The 15196-nt window shown below is 44.5% G+C and overlaps 1 protein-coding gene across 1 annotated transcript in view; it reads right to left on the reverse strand.

Annotated features, from left to right (window-relative positions):
- Positions 1-15196, reverse strand: part of CTNNAL1 (catenin alpha like 1) — a 52631-nt gene that overhangs the window by 19194 nt on the left and 18241 nt on the right. Inside the window, exons 5-10 of the mRNA XM_028523949.2 lie at positions 13317-13406; positions 12087-12257; positions 8412-8612; positions 5968-6054; positions 2091-2249; positions 228-320 (exon numbers count right to left, since the gene is read on the reverse strand). Coding sequence (XP_028379750.1) covers positions 228-320; positions 2091-2249; positions 5968-6054; positions 8412-8612; positions 12087-12257; positions 13317-13406 — 801 coding nt within the window. The remainder of the gene's footprint in view (positions 1-227; positions 321-2090; positions 2250-5967; positions 6055-8411; positions 8613-12086; positions 12258-13316; positions 13407-15196) is intronic.

Raw genomic sequence — 15196 nt, forward strand, 5'->3', positions numbered from 1 at the left:
GGGCATTAATTTAATGGGCCAATCTCCCATTTGGCGGATGACCAGGTAACCCAATGGAATGCCAGCTATGTTATGGCACACCACCAAGGAAAATTCCATGGTCTCTGTTTCTCTCGGCAGACTTGGCCTCTAGTTATGCAGAACCACTTACATCTTCCTTCCACGCAATTTGTTATAATACTCAGACGCGACTTAATAGAGAAGGAACAATCTGCTGTTGGTCATACCTGGTAGCCAGTCACCTGAAATGTCTCCTCTGCATGTACACAGGCTATTTCCAGGGGTTCTGTCCCAGAAACGTGTCGCAACAACCGGCAGGTCTACAAGAAAACATTCCTACAGTTCAACCTCCACAATCTCGTTCTTCACAAGACACAGTTTCATTTTATAATTCATAAGGACAATAACCCGTTAAAACCTATAAAAACAGGATTCTGCATTAAGGAGAAATTATAATACTATACTGGTTACCAGTAGAATCTCTGGGAACAAATGAGGGTACAGTATAGTGCCTTTACTTCCTGTCTGTTCATGGCAAGGTGGTCAGAGAATGTTAGAACCAGGGGGAGTCTCGGAGTGGGGGAGTCTCCAGGGGGAGTGTGGGAACCAGAGCCCACACACTCTATGTATAAAGATACTTTGCTCAGAGAAGCGACTTGCCCAAGGTCTCCTGGCTAAACTAGGTCAATTAGTAAAAGCTACACATTCTTTCTGTCAACAAAAACCACTTTCCTTCATGGTCAAATACTTAATGCACCTTTCACTGGAGTTAACACTGACCTAGGCGAGACCAATGTAATGCGCAGAGGGTCATTATCAGCAAAGATCATTGAAAACCTGGAGGCTTAAAACAGAAAACTGGAAAAAATATTTTCTCATCTTTAAAAAGATTTGCTGCAGAATTCCTATAATTAGCAAGTGTGCTTACAATCATAATATTTGATTTACAAACAAAATGGCATCGAAGCTATTTTTAAAAGGAGATGGAACTACGGTCACTTTAAGAATGCCCCTTAGCAGTTTTCACATATAATCAAATAGAGAGGAAGCTAGTTCCTTCAAACATCAGGTTTTGAGATTTGGCGAGCCAGGGACATCAGATCACCTGAAAACAGCTAGATGTTTCATATTCATGCATTTATATGCATGCTGGCTAAGACATACCTTTTATACACAAGGTGTATATGGCTTGAGTATATTTTTTACTAGCATATCAGATATCTGACATTCTCAATAGGCAGAAGGCTAAATATCAATAAATAAATTATAACAGAAGTGGCAGGCAAAGCACCAGTAACACACAACAGAGATTTGGGAAGAACAGGATGGGCTCGGAGAAGGCGTCTTTCACTGGCTGTCTACTCTCTGGTCCTCCATACCCACTCTCCCTCTTCCTCAGGCCTGCTTGGGAGTCTGGCCTATGTGGTCTGCAGCTCTATTTGGCCAATGGGAAGCCCCAGAAATAGACTAGCAGGGATGTGACAAGCCTTTATTCCCAGGTTCTTCCCCTGCAGGGTCACCTTGGCCTATCTCTTTGTCTAGTCCTAAAACCACCTCTCAGGGTGTCTCTTTGGAAGACTCTATGCCCTTCCAGTGTCCAGTGATCACTCACTCTCCTGTCCATTGGGCTTAGGGCGGGTACCAGCTATCTCTAACCCCAGTTACTGCACTCCTATGGTTTCCTCTGCACCCTGTCTCTGCATTGTAAATAGCTCCTTAATTAACCCCTCTTTAAATTACCCTAATTTGAGCGTGCCATCATCTCTTTCCCGCTGAGACCCAACAGACTCACACAGAGAGGAGATTTCAATAGATACTCGAACAGTGAATCTCCACCACTCGCAGTCTAATCTCTCTGAGAGAATGCGGAAAAGATTAAGAAATGCATTTGTGGGTTCTAGCAATTTTGGCTGTTTCGTTTTAGAAGCCAGGCTGTTGTAAGAACAGATAAACATAATACCTTTAAAAACCCAGAAGTGAGAAAGCGCTCGTGTAAGGTAACCAAACACTGTGTTTGCATTAGTACTCCCTGATGATGGCACAGCCATCAGAGACCCACAATTTCTGTAACAAGTAAACCAGTGACTCACCTCGACAAGCTGTTCTTTCTGTTCTGAGAATTTACAGGCGTATTCAGCCAAACCTTCCAAATTCCCTTCTACTCCAGTAAGTTTTAATGCTTTCAGAACCACGTGGTCGGCGTGGTATTTTAGCAGATCGGCCGCCCGCTGAGTCGCCGCACTGTGAAGCTGCAGGTGTGGGGGGTGGCGGGTGATGAAAGGAAGACGGCAAATCATGAGATTCCGTGACCACGCCCCACAGAATCACTTTAAGAACCAAAGAGGAGCAACCTCAACACAGTCCCCCTTGAACCTTTAAGGGGAAAGGGGAGAGATCCTCAGGGTGATGGAAGCAGTTGTGAAGACCTGGGGAGCTTGCAAGGTGTCCCCAGGGCAGGGGTGATGCCAACATCTTTGAGTCCCTGTGCTAGCAGTAATGCTGTCTAAAGAAAATGACCTGGTCACCCGGGAAGAGCAGCCCCATCCCTTGCTCATTCTACTATCAATCAGCTCTTTCCCACGGGCTCTCTCTTACTCTAAAAAATGCTTCTGCCACCCTTAAAGTTAGTGAGGACCAGCACAGTGTTAACAGTATGGTATTCAAAGTACTAAGAAAGAAATCAAATAGTAGTTTGTGTTCATGAGTAAGTTTCTTTATACTGGAATCAACATTCTCATATATTGAACTAAGATTGTGTTTTATGGTGTAAAACAGAGACTGGCAAACTTTTTCTGGAAAGGCTAGACTTTTGAAAAACATATCAGTATGGGATTCAATCAATGTAGCTAGTCGACGGAATTTTACCAAGTGCCTACACCAAGGCAGTCACTGGACTAGAGCCTGGACATACCTGACAAGCAGGACACGCCCCCTTCCCTCAGCGGGGTTCCAGTCTCTCTAGAGCTGTTTTCCAGAACTTTGCTTTAACTCTGGGGTCACAGGAAGACCATACATAAAAAGGTAACAAAGCCCCCGAGGTTATATTTGACTTAGGAGTGGATTTTAAGCACAGCTCACTCACACTGGATATCTTTGGGTACTATTCAAACTCTTCTCCTTATCCTGGTCTTTAAAAAAATAATAACAATGTGACAGGTTATTTTTGGGTTCTCCAGAAAGAGATCACTTTTAATAACACCATCCCCAGAAAAATCTGACCTTGAATTAAGCCTATTCGAATGAAGTGACTTTTTTTTTCCTGGAAGTAATCCAATGTCAACTCAAATTATAGGACTTTCTGCAAAATTAACAATAGGGTAGTCCACCTCTATGCAATCAAGTGAGAATAATTACAGTCAGAAACAAAGACATTAAAACGTACTTTCTTTTGGAAACAAAACGCTGCACAAAAATTTTCAAAGACTTTGTTTATGCATCAGGGCCTTAGGGAATACTTAATGCCAGCCCTTTATTTTACAGACCATGAAACAGGTCAAGTAACTTGTCCAAGGTCACGTAAATTTTACAGATGGTTCTAAGAAGCCCTAATGGAAGCGGGGTGAATAGCACAAAGGTCCTGCCTGCTCCGTGCAACGTACTGCCAACAGCTTTACAGACATTGTCTCCCTTAATTGTAACAAAGATTCTAGGCTGATGATGCTAACCCATCTCAGAGGTAAGAAAAATGAAACTTGTGGAAAGCCACTCAGCCTAATACTAAAGGGCTGTGTGCTCTCTGAGCGTCATTTCTAACAACAGTTTCATTAAAATTAAATAGGCTGGGGAAAAATGGGTAGGGTTTTGTTTTTTTTTTTTAACCATAGAAAACCATACCCTTCTGTGTTTGACAGGATGTTAAAATGAAGGTTTCAATAGAGGTCGGTACCAAGTAAGAGGTAAAAGAGATCATCATGTATGTGACTTATAAACATCCAAAATCCAATTTCATCCTCTTGACCCTTTGATCTACTTCAAAACTATGACAGAACCAAGAAATGAGAGATGAGGGAGAGAAGAGGTTTCCGTGGGGAGGATCTGTTTGGAGAGCTGACAGCGTGGACCGCAAGTCCCACCTCCCGGCACACCCAAGGAGACGGGGCAATGTGACCTGTAGTAAGGGGAGCGGAGGGGGACCACAGGAATGCCTCTGACAAACACACTTGAGTGTCCATGAGAGAGAGTCAGCTTTAAACATCTGCTCAGCCCGAAGCATCTTATAGGGCCCCAGCCACCAAGGCCTCCCTGTCTCCCCTCCCTGAGCCGCACCTGGCCGAGATCAGCCACAGACACCAGATCATGCGGGATGAAGGGCGTGAACCAGGGACAAGACACCACACTTCCCCCAAAACCCTCACTGGGGTTGGGAGAATGGGGAGCCAGAGACGAGTCCCACAACTGAAATAATGATTAATACATTGGAGTCAACATTCTCATATATTGAACTGAGATTGTGTTTCATGGCGTAAAGCAGAGATCAGCAAACTTTTTCTGTAAAGGCCAAAGAGTAAAGAGTTTAGGCTTTTCGGGCCACACAACTTCTGTCGCAGCTACCCAACTCTGCTGTCGGTGTGGAGAAAAAAACAAACAGTAGACAAAAGCGAATGAGCGGGACTGTGTCCGCCAAAACTTTATTTAGACAAACAGGCAGCCTGGCTGTAGTGTGCAGACGCCTGCCTGAAGGTGACTTTCAAAGACCTGAGAGTGGCCAAGCAAGTCATGGGAGGACCAGGTTTTTATTTAGGGAACCAAAAGGACAGTTTTTAAAAATTACACTACTAAGGTGTGATTGATACCCAACGAAACGTGCCAAGAGTAGTGTGAAGAGCTTTGACCAACATATACCTACCACCATAATCAGTGTTTACATTTCTATTACCCCAAAACGTCCTCCTTTGTAGTAAACGCCCCCCAACAACTGATCCCAGGTAGCCACCAATCTGATTTATGTCACCTTTAGTTTTGACTTTTCTAGAGCTTCTTCCCAATAGCTATATATCTATACCTACATCTATCTATCTAGATATACCCTAGATCTACAGGGTCCAGCAGAAGTAAGGCTTGCCTGAGTGTGGTTGGCAGGGTGATAATAAGGTTGTAATAATATATAGTTTTAATTTGAACATTTCACCTAAAATGTCATATGGCGTGCTTGAGTGTGATATTGTTATGTTACAGAGTTACATGCTTACGATTTTGTAATATAAAATGGGTGTTATTTGTGCCAGATGCTGTATACATATATATGTATATATCACATACACACACACACACACACACATACACACAGAGACAGACAGAGACAGAGACAGAGGTAGAGACAGAGACAGAGGTAGAGACAGTCACACACACACTTTTGTTTGCAGCTTATGTTCAGTATAACATTGTGACGTCCATATATTTTTTTAAATTGATTTTGGAGAGAGAAAGTATGTGTGTGGGGGGGGGAGAGGGAGAGAGGGAGGGAGAGGAAGGGAGGGAGAGAGGGAGCGGGGGAGAGAGAGAGAGAGATCAACCTACTGTTACACCCACTTATGCAATCATTGGTTGCTTCCTGCATGCACCCCAACTAGGGATCAAACCCACAACCTTGGCACATGGGGACGACACTCTAACCAACTGAACTACCCCGTCAGGGTGTGACATCCATATTGTTGCCTATATGTCCATATTGTTCCTTTTATTGCTGAATAATATTTGGTTTAGTCATACCAAAGTTCGTTTATCAATTCCCACTGATGAAAACTTAGGTAGTTTCCAGTTTGGGGCTATTATAAACAGAGCTGCTATGAACATTCATGTGCAAGCTTTGAGGTTGATGGCCCTAATAAAACGGTGGCTTCAAAGGAAAACTTGAGATATCGTTCTCTGCACACAGGGACCCACTGATACTTATGCACTGCATACATACCATACACAACATGAAAATTCACAGGAATTGAAAGAAGCTAGATTTCCAGTGACACTTACTTCTTTCTTAAGTTCATTGAGGCTGTGACTGATCTTCAGGACACTGAGCTCCAGTTCTTCGGCAACGCTTTTTGTTTTCTTGCTTTGCTAAAAAAATTTAAAAAGTGTATATGTAGGGTTATCTCATCTCCTTCATCTCGTAACTCCAATTTTACTTGAGCTATGAATTATACTAAACTTCTAATATTCTGTGCACTATCAAAAAGTAGATTTTAAAAATTCACCTGTTTGTGGTTAGAAGATAGACTTTTAAGTATTTAAATTTCCCATTCTAACTATAAACAGATTAATTTCTAAAAAGCTAACTTTAATAAATTTCTCATGTCTAAAACTAAACTATTTCACCTTATGCCTGGAATCCTCATTTTCTCACTCTTCACCTAGTTAAAAACGAACACGCTCTTCCTCTTCAAGTGCTTACATACATGTCTCTCTCTCAGAAAGTCCTTCTCAGATCAACCATCTAAATTAGATCCTCTTCGTACCCACACTAACCTTTTCTCTAAGTACTCATCCTTATATGCTATCACATATTTACTCTTTGATCTTTGTTTGTTTAATGTCTACCTTCCCACTAGGCCGTGGTAAGTCCACGAAGCTAGGGATAACATTCACTTGGCTCACCACTGAACCCACAATGCCTGGCACAGCAAATGGAAGCTAGGACGTACTCAGTTCTTTGAAGGAATAGATCAAAGTTAAATGTCAGTATCTTCAGGAAACCATCTTGATTCCTCTCCCTAAATAAAAATCCATCCTCCTTCAAATTCTCTCAATACACAAACTATATCTTCTTTTTGGACACTTCCAAAGCTTTTAATACTTGTCTCACCCCTTCCCACATTTTTATACATTGCAAAATTCTTGCAGGCAAAGATTTTATCTCCTTCATCTTTAGAGTTCCAGTACCTGGCATATAAAAGGCACCCAGTTAACAACTGCTGAGACAAATAAACGAATGAACAATACGTCTGGTATGCAGAATCGGAGATCTGAGTGCTTGTGAAATATAGGAAAGGCGCTCATTGCACATTGAAGTGCTGATAGAATCAGACTCCCAACACCAACAGCATTTCCTTGCAAGGAACCCTTTTCATGGAATGTTGGCCTTGAAATTCAACACCAAAGCAATCTATACTTCAGATGAGGTATCACATAGATGATTCAAACTAAACGCAAAATATTGTTTTCATCCCTGACACCACTCTGCTCTGGGTTGGGTTTCCCCATCACTGTAAGCATCTGCAATGCTGCGATGCCGAGCAAATGCGAGAGAAATCTGTGATTCATATCTACTCTTCATTCATAAATTAACTTTTAGGAGGATTTTTAAAAAAAGATTTTATTTCTTTATTTTTAGAGGAGGGGAAGGGAGGGAGAAAGAAAGGGAGAGAAACATCAATGTGTGGTTGCCTCCCGCATGCCCCCACCGGGCCCACAACCCAGGCATCTGCCCTGACTGGGAATCAAACCAGCAACACTTTGGTTCATAGGCCGGCACTCAATCCACTGAACCACACCAGCCAGGGCCATAAATCAATTTATTAACAAGGACATAAACACTGTTTTGTTCAGTACACTCTCAACATTCACTCTTCCTCTTCATCTTCACTGCCAAAGCTTCTCTTTAAGATTCCAGATTTGTTCTCTCCATGCTGTATGTTGAAAACCATGTTAAATACACCTTTGACACAGCCGAGGTCTAGGAAATAAAGAAGGGTGCCAGAGACATCCCAGGCCTGTGTCTCTCAGGTTGGAACCCACCCTCTGCAGGAAACTGGGTGCGTGCTTCCTGTGCTGCCCCACTTCTGCCAGCCTTCACCACGCTCGCCCAGGTAACTGCCCATGTGTTGAGCACATGGGAAGCCTAGTTAAGGCCCTTTAAGCCAAGGCTGCCCACCAGTCTCAGACCACAGATCTGCACAAGAGTGAGAAATCCTTCCCCTGCCAGCTAGATGCGGCCTTGTCTTCACTGCGTCTAGACCTGAGTAACTGTCCTAAACTGCTGTGTCTGGAAACCAAGCTGCCCTCAGAGTTAAGGGCTGTGCACACGCGAACGGCTCCTGCGCTAGGACTCAGGCCCCAAGAACCTCTAGGCAGGGCTCTCCTCCTCTGCTCTTCACTCTGATGAAGCGTTTTGGGGAGGAATGTTTTGGCGGCGAGTTTGGTGGGAGAGTAGGGACAACAGGGTGAACTAGCGATGGTGACAGGGGCACAGAATCCACAGTGGCCAGGACGAGAAACACACCTTGAATTGCTAAGTCCTGTGAGTGCTGGACAGCAAGGCTATGTGGGCCAAGCAGGAGGGAGACAAGGAATGAGACACCCTGGTCTTCTCGGGACCACATTCATATCCCTGGTGACTGTGTTCGCTTCCACAGCTCTCAAAACTGCAGGGAAGAGCTAATTATGTAAAATTTACTTTGACGAAAATAGGTTCTTACAGCCTGAATCCACACAGAAACCAGCTGCTGCAGCTCCCTCCTCGCCTGAGCCGACAGCTCCAGGATGCGCTCCCTGTGCTCGTGGCTGGTGTAGGCAGAGTCGGTGAAGTCCTCTGTCCGCTCCAACGTGGCTTCCAACGTCGCCGAGAGACTCTCTTTGGACTGGAAATAAAGATTCTCCCGAAGAGTTTCAATATTCATCTGCGAACAGAAAGGACACACATCCACGTGAGTGTTCCCACCTCACTAGAGTGGACCGTGCCTTCCAGCAGTGCCCGGGAAGACACTAGGACTTCCCTTCCCTGTGGGTGGCCTCCAGTGATGACTGGATTCTTCACTAACCCAGCAGGACATGTTGCTTAAGAGCCACCAATGGCCATGCAGAGCCTCATTCCAACGGCTGTTAATCCAACATTCCTGTAAGATCAGTGAATACTAAGGCAGGAAGAGCATTATCATGTAGCAACCGGTAGAGAAAATGAAGCAGCCTCCAGGTAAAAGATCTGCATCTGAGAAAATGCTGAGGCAAAGCCCTAGAAAATGTTACACCCAGATATGAATGTGTACTGAGCCCAGGGGAAGGGTGTGGAAAGGACTGAGAAAGATATCGATTTTTTTCTTAATTCAGCAAAACTCTACCAGTCACCTTACTGGTCTCCCTATATTTTGTCTGACGTGCCCAACAGCACCTCCCTGATCAAAATATCCTCTACCGGGGGGCCTGTATAGTCTTTCTTAAAAGGTAAAGCTGGTGGCATTGCCACCTTCCTCTATTTGGCTCCTCACCACCTATAAAATCAAGCCCAGACCTCTCCTGCGTAACACAATACCCTCCAGGGTCCTGCCTTTATGCACCTCTCTAACAGTCTGTCTTGTTCACCCCCCCCCCCCCCAACTTTCACCTCAGCCACTGGGTGCTCAGAGTTCCTTCAATATGTGACAGACACATGTTCACTGGTACAAACTTCCTCTTTCAGTTTTCTGAGACACGCCGTGCCACTTTGACCTTAGGTGACCCCTAGCCCACGAACTACATCACAGAAACGACCTGGGCCAGGAGGCGACGGGAGGAGACGATCATGCCTGCTCGCAGTGAAGGTGCTGAAGGCATTCCGCCTGCCAGTGTCTGAGTCCTTCCACACAGACTATCTCAAGTTACCCCTTACGTGAGCCATGAGAGTATTAAGATTTCTCAAAATCAAGAGGCCCTAGGGGGCTGGCTGGCTGCCCCTTCTCCTCCTGGCCCAAGTTGTCTCCAGAATCACTCCATCATGTGTAGGCAGGGTATTGCTTTAAGCCGGGAAAGAGCATGGGTAAAAAGTGAGGTATGGAATTGACAGTGAAGATCTGAGAATTTGACGAGAATTACAACAGAAGCATCAGCCATGTTGACCCCATCGTTTTTGTTAAGGTTTTTTTAGTTTCCCCTTAGAGAGAACACAGATGTGTTTTTAAATAGTAACTTGGTAGAGGTATTTTTTTGAAGGCCATTCATTTTCAGGGTTTCAGATTTGTTCACATATTCACAGAACCGCCTAATACAGTAAAAGTATTCCCTCCACAGATTATCCTCTCCATCCCAAAAAAAGGGCAAGATGCCAAAAAGAGAATCTCAGTGGTGGTGAGGCTGAGTCTATTCCTGATAGCTCTGCCCTTCAGAATGCCTGCCGGTGACAGGGTCGGTGGGAGGGCGTCGCCAGTGGCCACAGGTATGGCACTGTCCCCTGTCAACCTGGCCAGAAATGCAGCATCAAGGGGCAAAAGGCCTGGCTCTAACCCTACTTGTTTCCCAAACTATCCTCTGACCTTTGACAAGACATCTCCCCTCTCAACCTTTATAAAAAGAGAGGATTAGAAAAATAATCTCTAAGATCTCTTTCAGCCACAAAAACTCTTAAGAGAACACTCCCTTCTTGCAGCTTCTTTCCCCTCAGGGAGGGATTTATGCCAGCACTCTTAGTAACAATACTTCTTGTGCGTACCACATAGCATGTGAGCAAACCCAGAGGTATAAGCTGGAAGGTCATGGACACTGGGGAGAGTCCTGCTTTTAAAGAAGGTCTCCCTCACTTACTAGCTTTTCACCTCAAAAACATGGACAGACTGACAGTAGCCAGAGGGGAGGGGAGAGGGGGATAGTGGTGGAAAGAAGGGGAAGGGTCTAGTTAAAGAGCATGTAAGAATGACCCATGGACGTGGACAGCAGCTCAGGAATTGACTGAGGGAGCAGGGGGGTCGGGGGGGAGGGATGGGCGGAGGAGGGCAAAGGGGGGAATATTGGAATTGTAGTAAAATAACAATAAAAAAAATCTTAATGAAAAAGTGGGTATACTAATATCCACTTAAAAAGGAAGTTAGAGATTAAATACTATTTATTAAAATCAAAGTCCCTAAAAAGAACAAGGGGCTCTTTCACCCCTGCTCCTACTTAGACCTTCACACAATTAAAAATCAAACTGGAGGATCCAAGGTAGCAGCAGAGCAGGTGAAGGTCACACTCAGCTCCTCCCAGGACCAAACCGGAATTACAACTAAATTATAGAGCAACTGACCTAAAAAGTCAAAGTGCAGTCAGATGAAAACAATGCCATCCTTGTCACAGCCCTGCCTATTAGAGAGGTGGTAACCCTTGGGCATTTTAGATAACTTCTCTGGGCCCTAGTTTCCCCACCTGTTGACTACGGGGTTGTGCTAGATGATGCCGAGGGCCCTCCTGACCCAGATGCTGCTCTTACCCAGAGAGCAGCTGCACCATCACTCTGACCTCTAATGAGAGGTTCGGCCCTAACGTGACAGGGATTCTAGAGCCAGACTTCCTCATTTCAAATCCCAACTCTGGCACTTCCTAGCTGGCAAGTATACTTAACCTCTGTTTCTCCGTCTCCTCACCAGTCTAGTAGGGGATAATATTAATAGTTCGTGTGACAATTAGACATACACATCCATTCACAGAACTCAAAACAAGGGTGGCACAGAGTAAGTGCTCAATAAACGTTAGCATGTATTATTGTTGCTTTTAAAACTTCAGTGATAATAAATACTATTACTACTATAACAGTCTCAAAAGATAAACCCTACAGCACAGGGAAGAGCAGGAATTCCAGCAGAAATGATTTGCTGTCTGTCCTCATCCATGGAAGGTACAGCACTGTACAAAGACTTAGCTAGGAGCACACTTCTCAATGGATGGCAGGAGGCCACAGCTGACCCATACAGCTAACCAGGGCCAGAGTCGCTATTATACCCCAAGACCACAGTTCTTTGTACATAGCACAGTAAGCCAAATGTTACTGATGATTAAGTTTGTACCTCATGGCATTTTAAAAAATATTTTATTTATTTATTTTTACAGAGGGAAAGGGAGAGAGAAAGAGAGGGAGAGAAACATCAGTGTGTGGTTGCCTCTCATGTGCCCCCTACTGGGGACCTGGCCCGAAACCCAGGCATGTGCCCTGACCGGGAATCAAACCTGCAACCCTTTGGTTTGCAGGCCAGCACTCAATCCACTGAGCCATACCAGCCAGGGCCTCATGGCATTTTTTTAAAAAAGATAAGTAATTGCTTTTGTGAGGCATCTATTTTAAAATATTCCACAAAAATAAGGATATTACCTATAGTGATGCTCCTTTAAAATAGAAAGGGAAAAAAATCAAAATCTGTTCTCTTCATCCTTACCTTGAATTCTTTAATTCCTGTAAAAACACTGATAGACGCAACGTCCGTCTCTCCCTTGGGCTTGCAGTCCGTCACGATTTCGATGACCTTATCCAACGCCACTTTCATTCGGTCAAACACTCCTTCTTTGTTTTTATGGGCCGACTCACAGTTGGGATGCCTGAGACACGTCTTCAAAAACAATCGAAGCTTTTTACTTTAAGATCTGACCCAGATCCTAACACACAAAATCTTGCAGAGAACATGTCATGCTAATAAAAATGGTTCTTTACCAACATCGCCCGCGTCCCTGGCTCACCCAGCTGCTTCTCCTCACTAAAAGTGGACGCAGGATGAGTAAAAAGCGATAGCAAGGTTAAGTGAAAAAGGCAGAGTGCAAAACTGTATCTTTACACTTCAATCATCAGTTTACTTACAGTTTTTGAAAAAAAAAAAAGCCCTATGTCTTATTTTCATTACGATTAAAAATATTTTTAAATGTTGCCTTACATGTGGGAGAACAATGAAAGAATGTGGAAAAAGGAACAGATGATATATGACCGTGGCTGCATCTCCGACTTTTAAGAAGTGATGTAAACGAAAAGCTACTCAAGCGCCTAGAAACCGACAGGAGCTCCCACGAGGGCTCCAGGGAGATGCGTTACTGTGGCTTGGCTGACCCCAGCCGCGTAAGTACTCTGAGCAGAAAAGGCAATTCTAACGGGATGCTACAGCGAGATGTTTACTAGCTCATTCTTGAATTGTATCAATTTGCTGGCCAGCTGCTGTTTGGAATTACAAACTCTTGATTGACAACTGTGTTTAAAGTAGGATAAGGGATTAGAGATATGAATGTACAGAGTAAACAAACTAAGGGCTGACTTACTACTCCACTGTTACTTAGCAGATTCTAACTTGCCTAACTTGTGCTAGAGATACGTGTGCTGGCTCCCCAAGGAGGCTGGCACAACCTGCAGGCAGCGACCGTGTGGGACAGGCCTCTATTCCCAGCACTAACACACCATCTTCTGCATAGCTGCTCAAGCAAAGCTGACTCATAGCTTAATTGCTGTTTGGAACCAGGGAAGAAAGTTAGCATTCTTGCTAAAAAATAACTGAGATTCAAACTATGAGAGCCTATATTCCAATTTATCATTCTGATCTTTTAAAAAATGTAAAATATGTAAATTAGATGCACTTAATCGGGTTCTCTATTAATTTACAACACAGTAAAACAAACAGTGTTCTTACCTTTGAAGCTGTGAGAAGCATCATTGTACACTTTTCAAGCACTGCCCGGGCTGCTGCCATTTTTGCCTTTTTCTTTTCATCTTTCAGATCCTAAAAAGGAACTAGAATCACTGAGCAGTCTAGGATCACGTGAACAATCATTTCTTTTTTATTTTTAAAGATTTTATTTACTTATTTTTAGGGAGGGGGGAGGAAGAAAGAGAGGGAGAGAAACATCAGTGTGTGGTTGCCTCTTGTGTGCCCCCACCAGGGACCTGGCCCACAACCCAGGCTTGTGCCCTGACTGGGAACTGAACTGGCAACACTTTAGTTCACAGGCCAGCACTCAATCCACTGAACCATACCAGCCAGGGCCAATTTCTTGAAAAATCAATTACTCAACAATGACAATACTCAACAACTAACATGGTTTAAAAAAAAATGACAAAGTGAAAAGGAACAGAATAAAGTATTATAAAATGTCACCTCTTCAGTCTAAATACATGAACCGGACAGAGTGGAACAAAATGCCTGCCCTCCTGCAGGGCGGCGGAGCCAGGGACTGAGCCGGAGGGGGAGGCTGCCATGGGCTCCTCCCGCTCTGGTCCCCGCCACACCTGACATCTCGTGCCCCATGGACACACCTCACTCCTAGCCAGAAATGCTCACCCCGTGCTTTTCTTAAACGGAAGTGACTCATTTATTGAGCATCTGTGGGCTCCTTATTTCCTTCACAGTAGATCCTTAGGAGTCAGCTCTTCCAGAGACCATGTCTGGTTAACCCCATGCATGTACTTCCTCCTCTCAGTGAGAGGTTGGCTCATCCTACACTTAAGCATCCTACACTGCTCCGAAAGGTTCTTGGGATGTATCTCATGGATCTATAATCTCCCGCAACTATTATGAAGTCTGAAGCAAGAACTGCATTTTGACTGTTTTTCTTTCAGTCTGTCCTCACAGAGCCCCGGATGGCACGCGTGCCATCGCAGAAGTGCCGAGCACTGCCCATCAAACCTAGAACCAAACGCGCCTCAAGACAATTTGGCTATGGCCACCTACATCAGAGGTCAGCATGTACGTTCAATAAGAGGCCAGGTAACAAAACTGTTAAGCTTTCTGAACGATGTGGTCTCTGTCACAGCTACTTAAGCCCATCAGTGCGGAGTGAGAGCTGTCCCAGATGACCCATAAATGGATTAGCGTGGCTGTGCTCCGGTGAAATCGTGCTTGCGGACACGGACACATCAGTCCGTCTTTTTTCACTGGGGAGTTGGCTGAGAAGCCCTTTCTTACAAATAACAGAGACTGAAAGTTTGAGAATGAGTTACCTTTTATTTGGTTTAGTAAATGTTTATAGTAGATTCGAAGCTATCCCTCGAATATCCCTCTCATTCACTGGCATCCCAACATAGCTCTCTTTAATGGAAAAGGAACTGCCCACGAACCAAAAGTTAATTCAGTAGGTCGCATCCCCAAGGACTGTGTCCTACATCGGGATATTATCCATCATGAGTATCTGTCAAAACCAGAAGTTGAAGCCACTTCTAATCTCCACATTGTCTCTGACCTACTGAACAGGACTGTTCACAAAACAACCTCTGGGTCTAGCGGGCAGTGTGCCAAGTGTGTACGCCATGTGTGATGCTTGTACGCCACCCACGATGGCATATACTGAATGGTGTTGGTCAGTGATGGAGAAAGTGGCATCTTAGTCTCTTAGAGGGCTGGCCCAGGGGACAAAACACAGGCCTCCGTGAACCCCAGATGGTCCTAGAAGTTTGACAAGTCCAGGCTTTAGAATCAGGCATGACTGAGTTCGATCTGATAGAAGCATGACCTTGAGAAAGTTTAGGTCCGGGTGCAGTTCCTCACGTGTGAAACAGCAGTGACAGCATCCGCTT

Source organism: Phyllostomus discolor, chromosome 3 (genome assembly GCF_004126475.2).
Source record: "Phyllostomus discolor isolate MPI-MPIP mPhyDis1 chromosome 3, mPhyDis1.pri.v3, whole genome shotgun sequence".
NCBI classification, from domain to species: Eukaryota; Metazoa; Chordata; class Mammalia; order Chiroptera; family Phyllostomidae; genus Phyllostomus; species Phyllostomus discolor.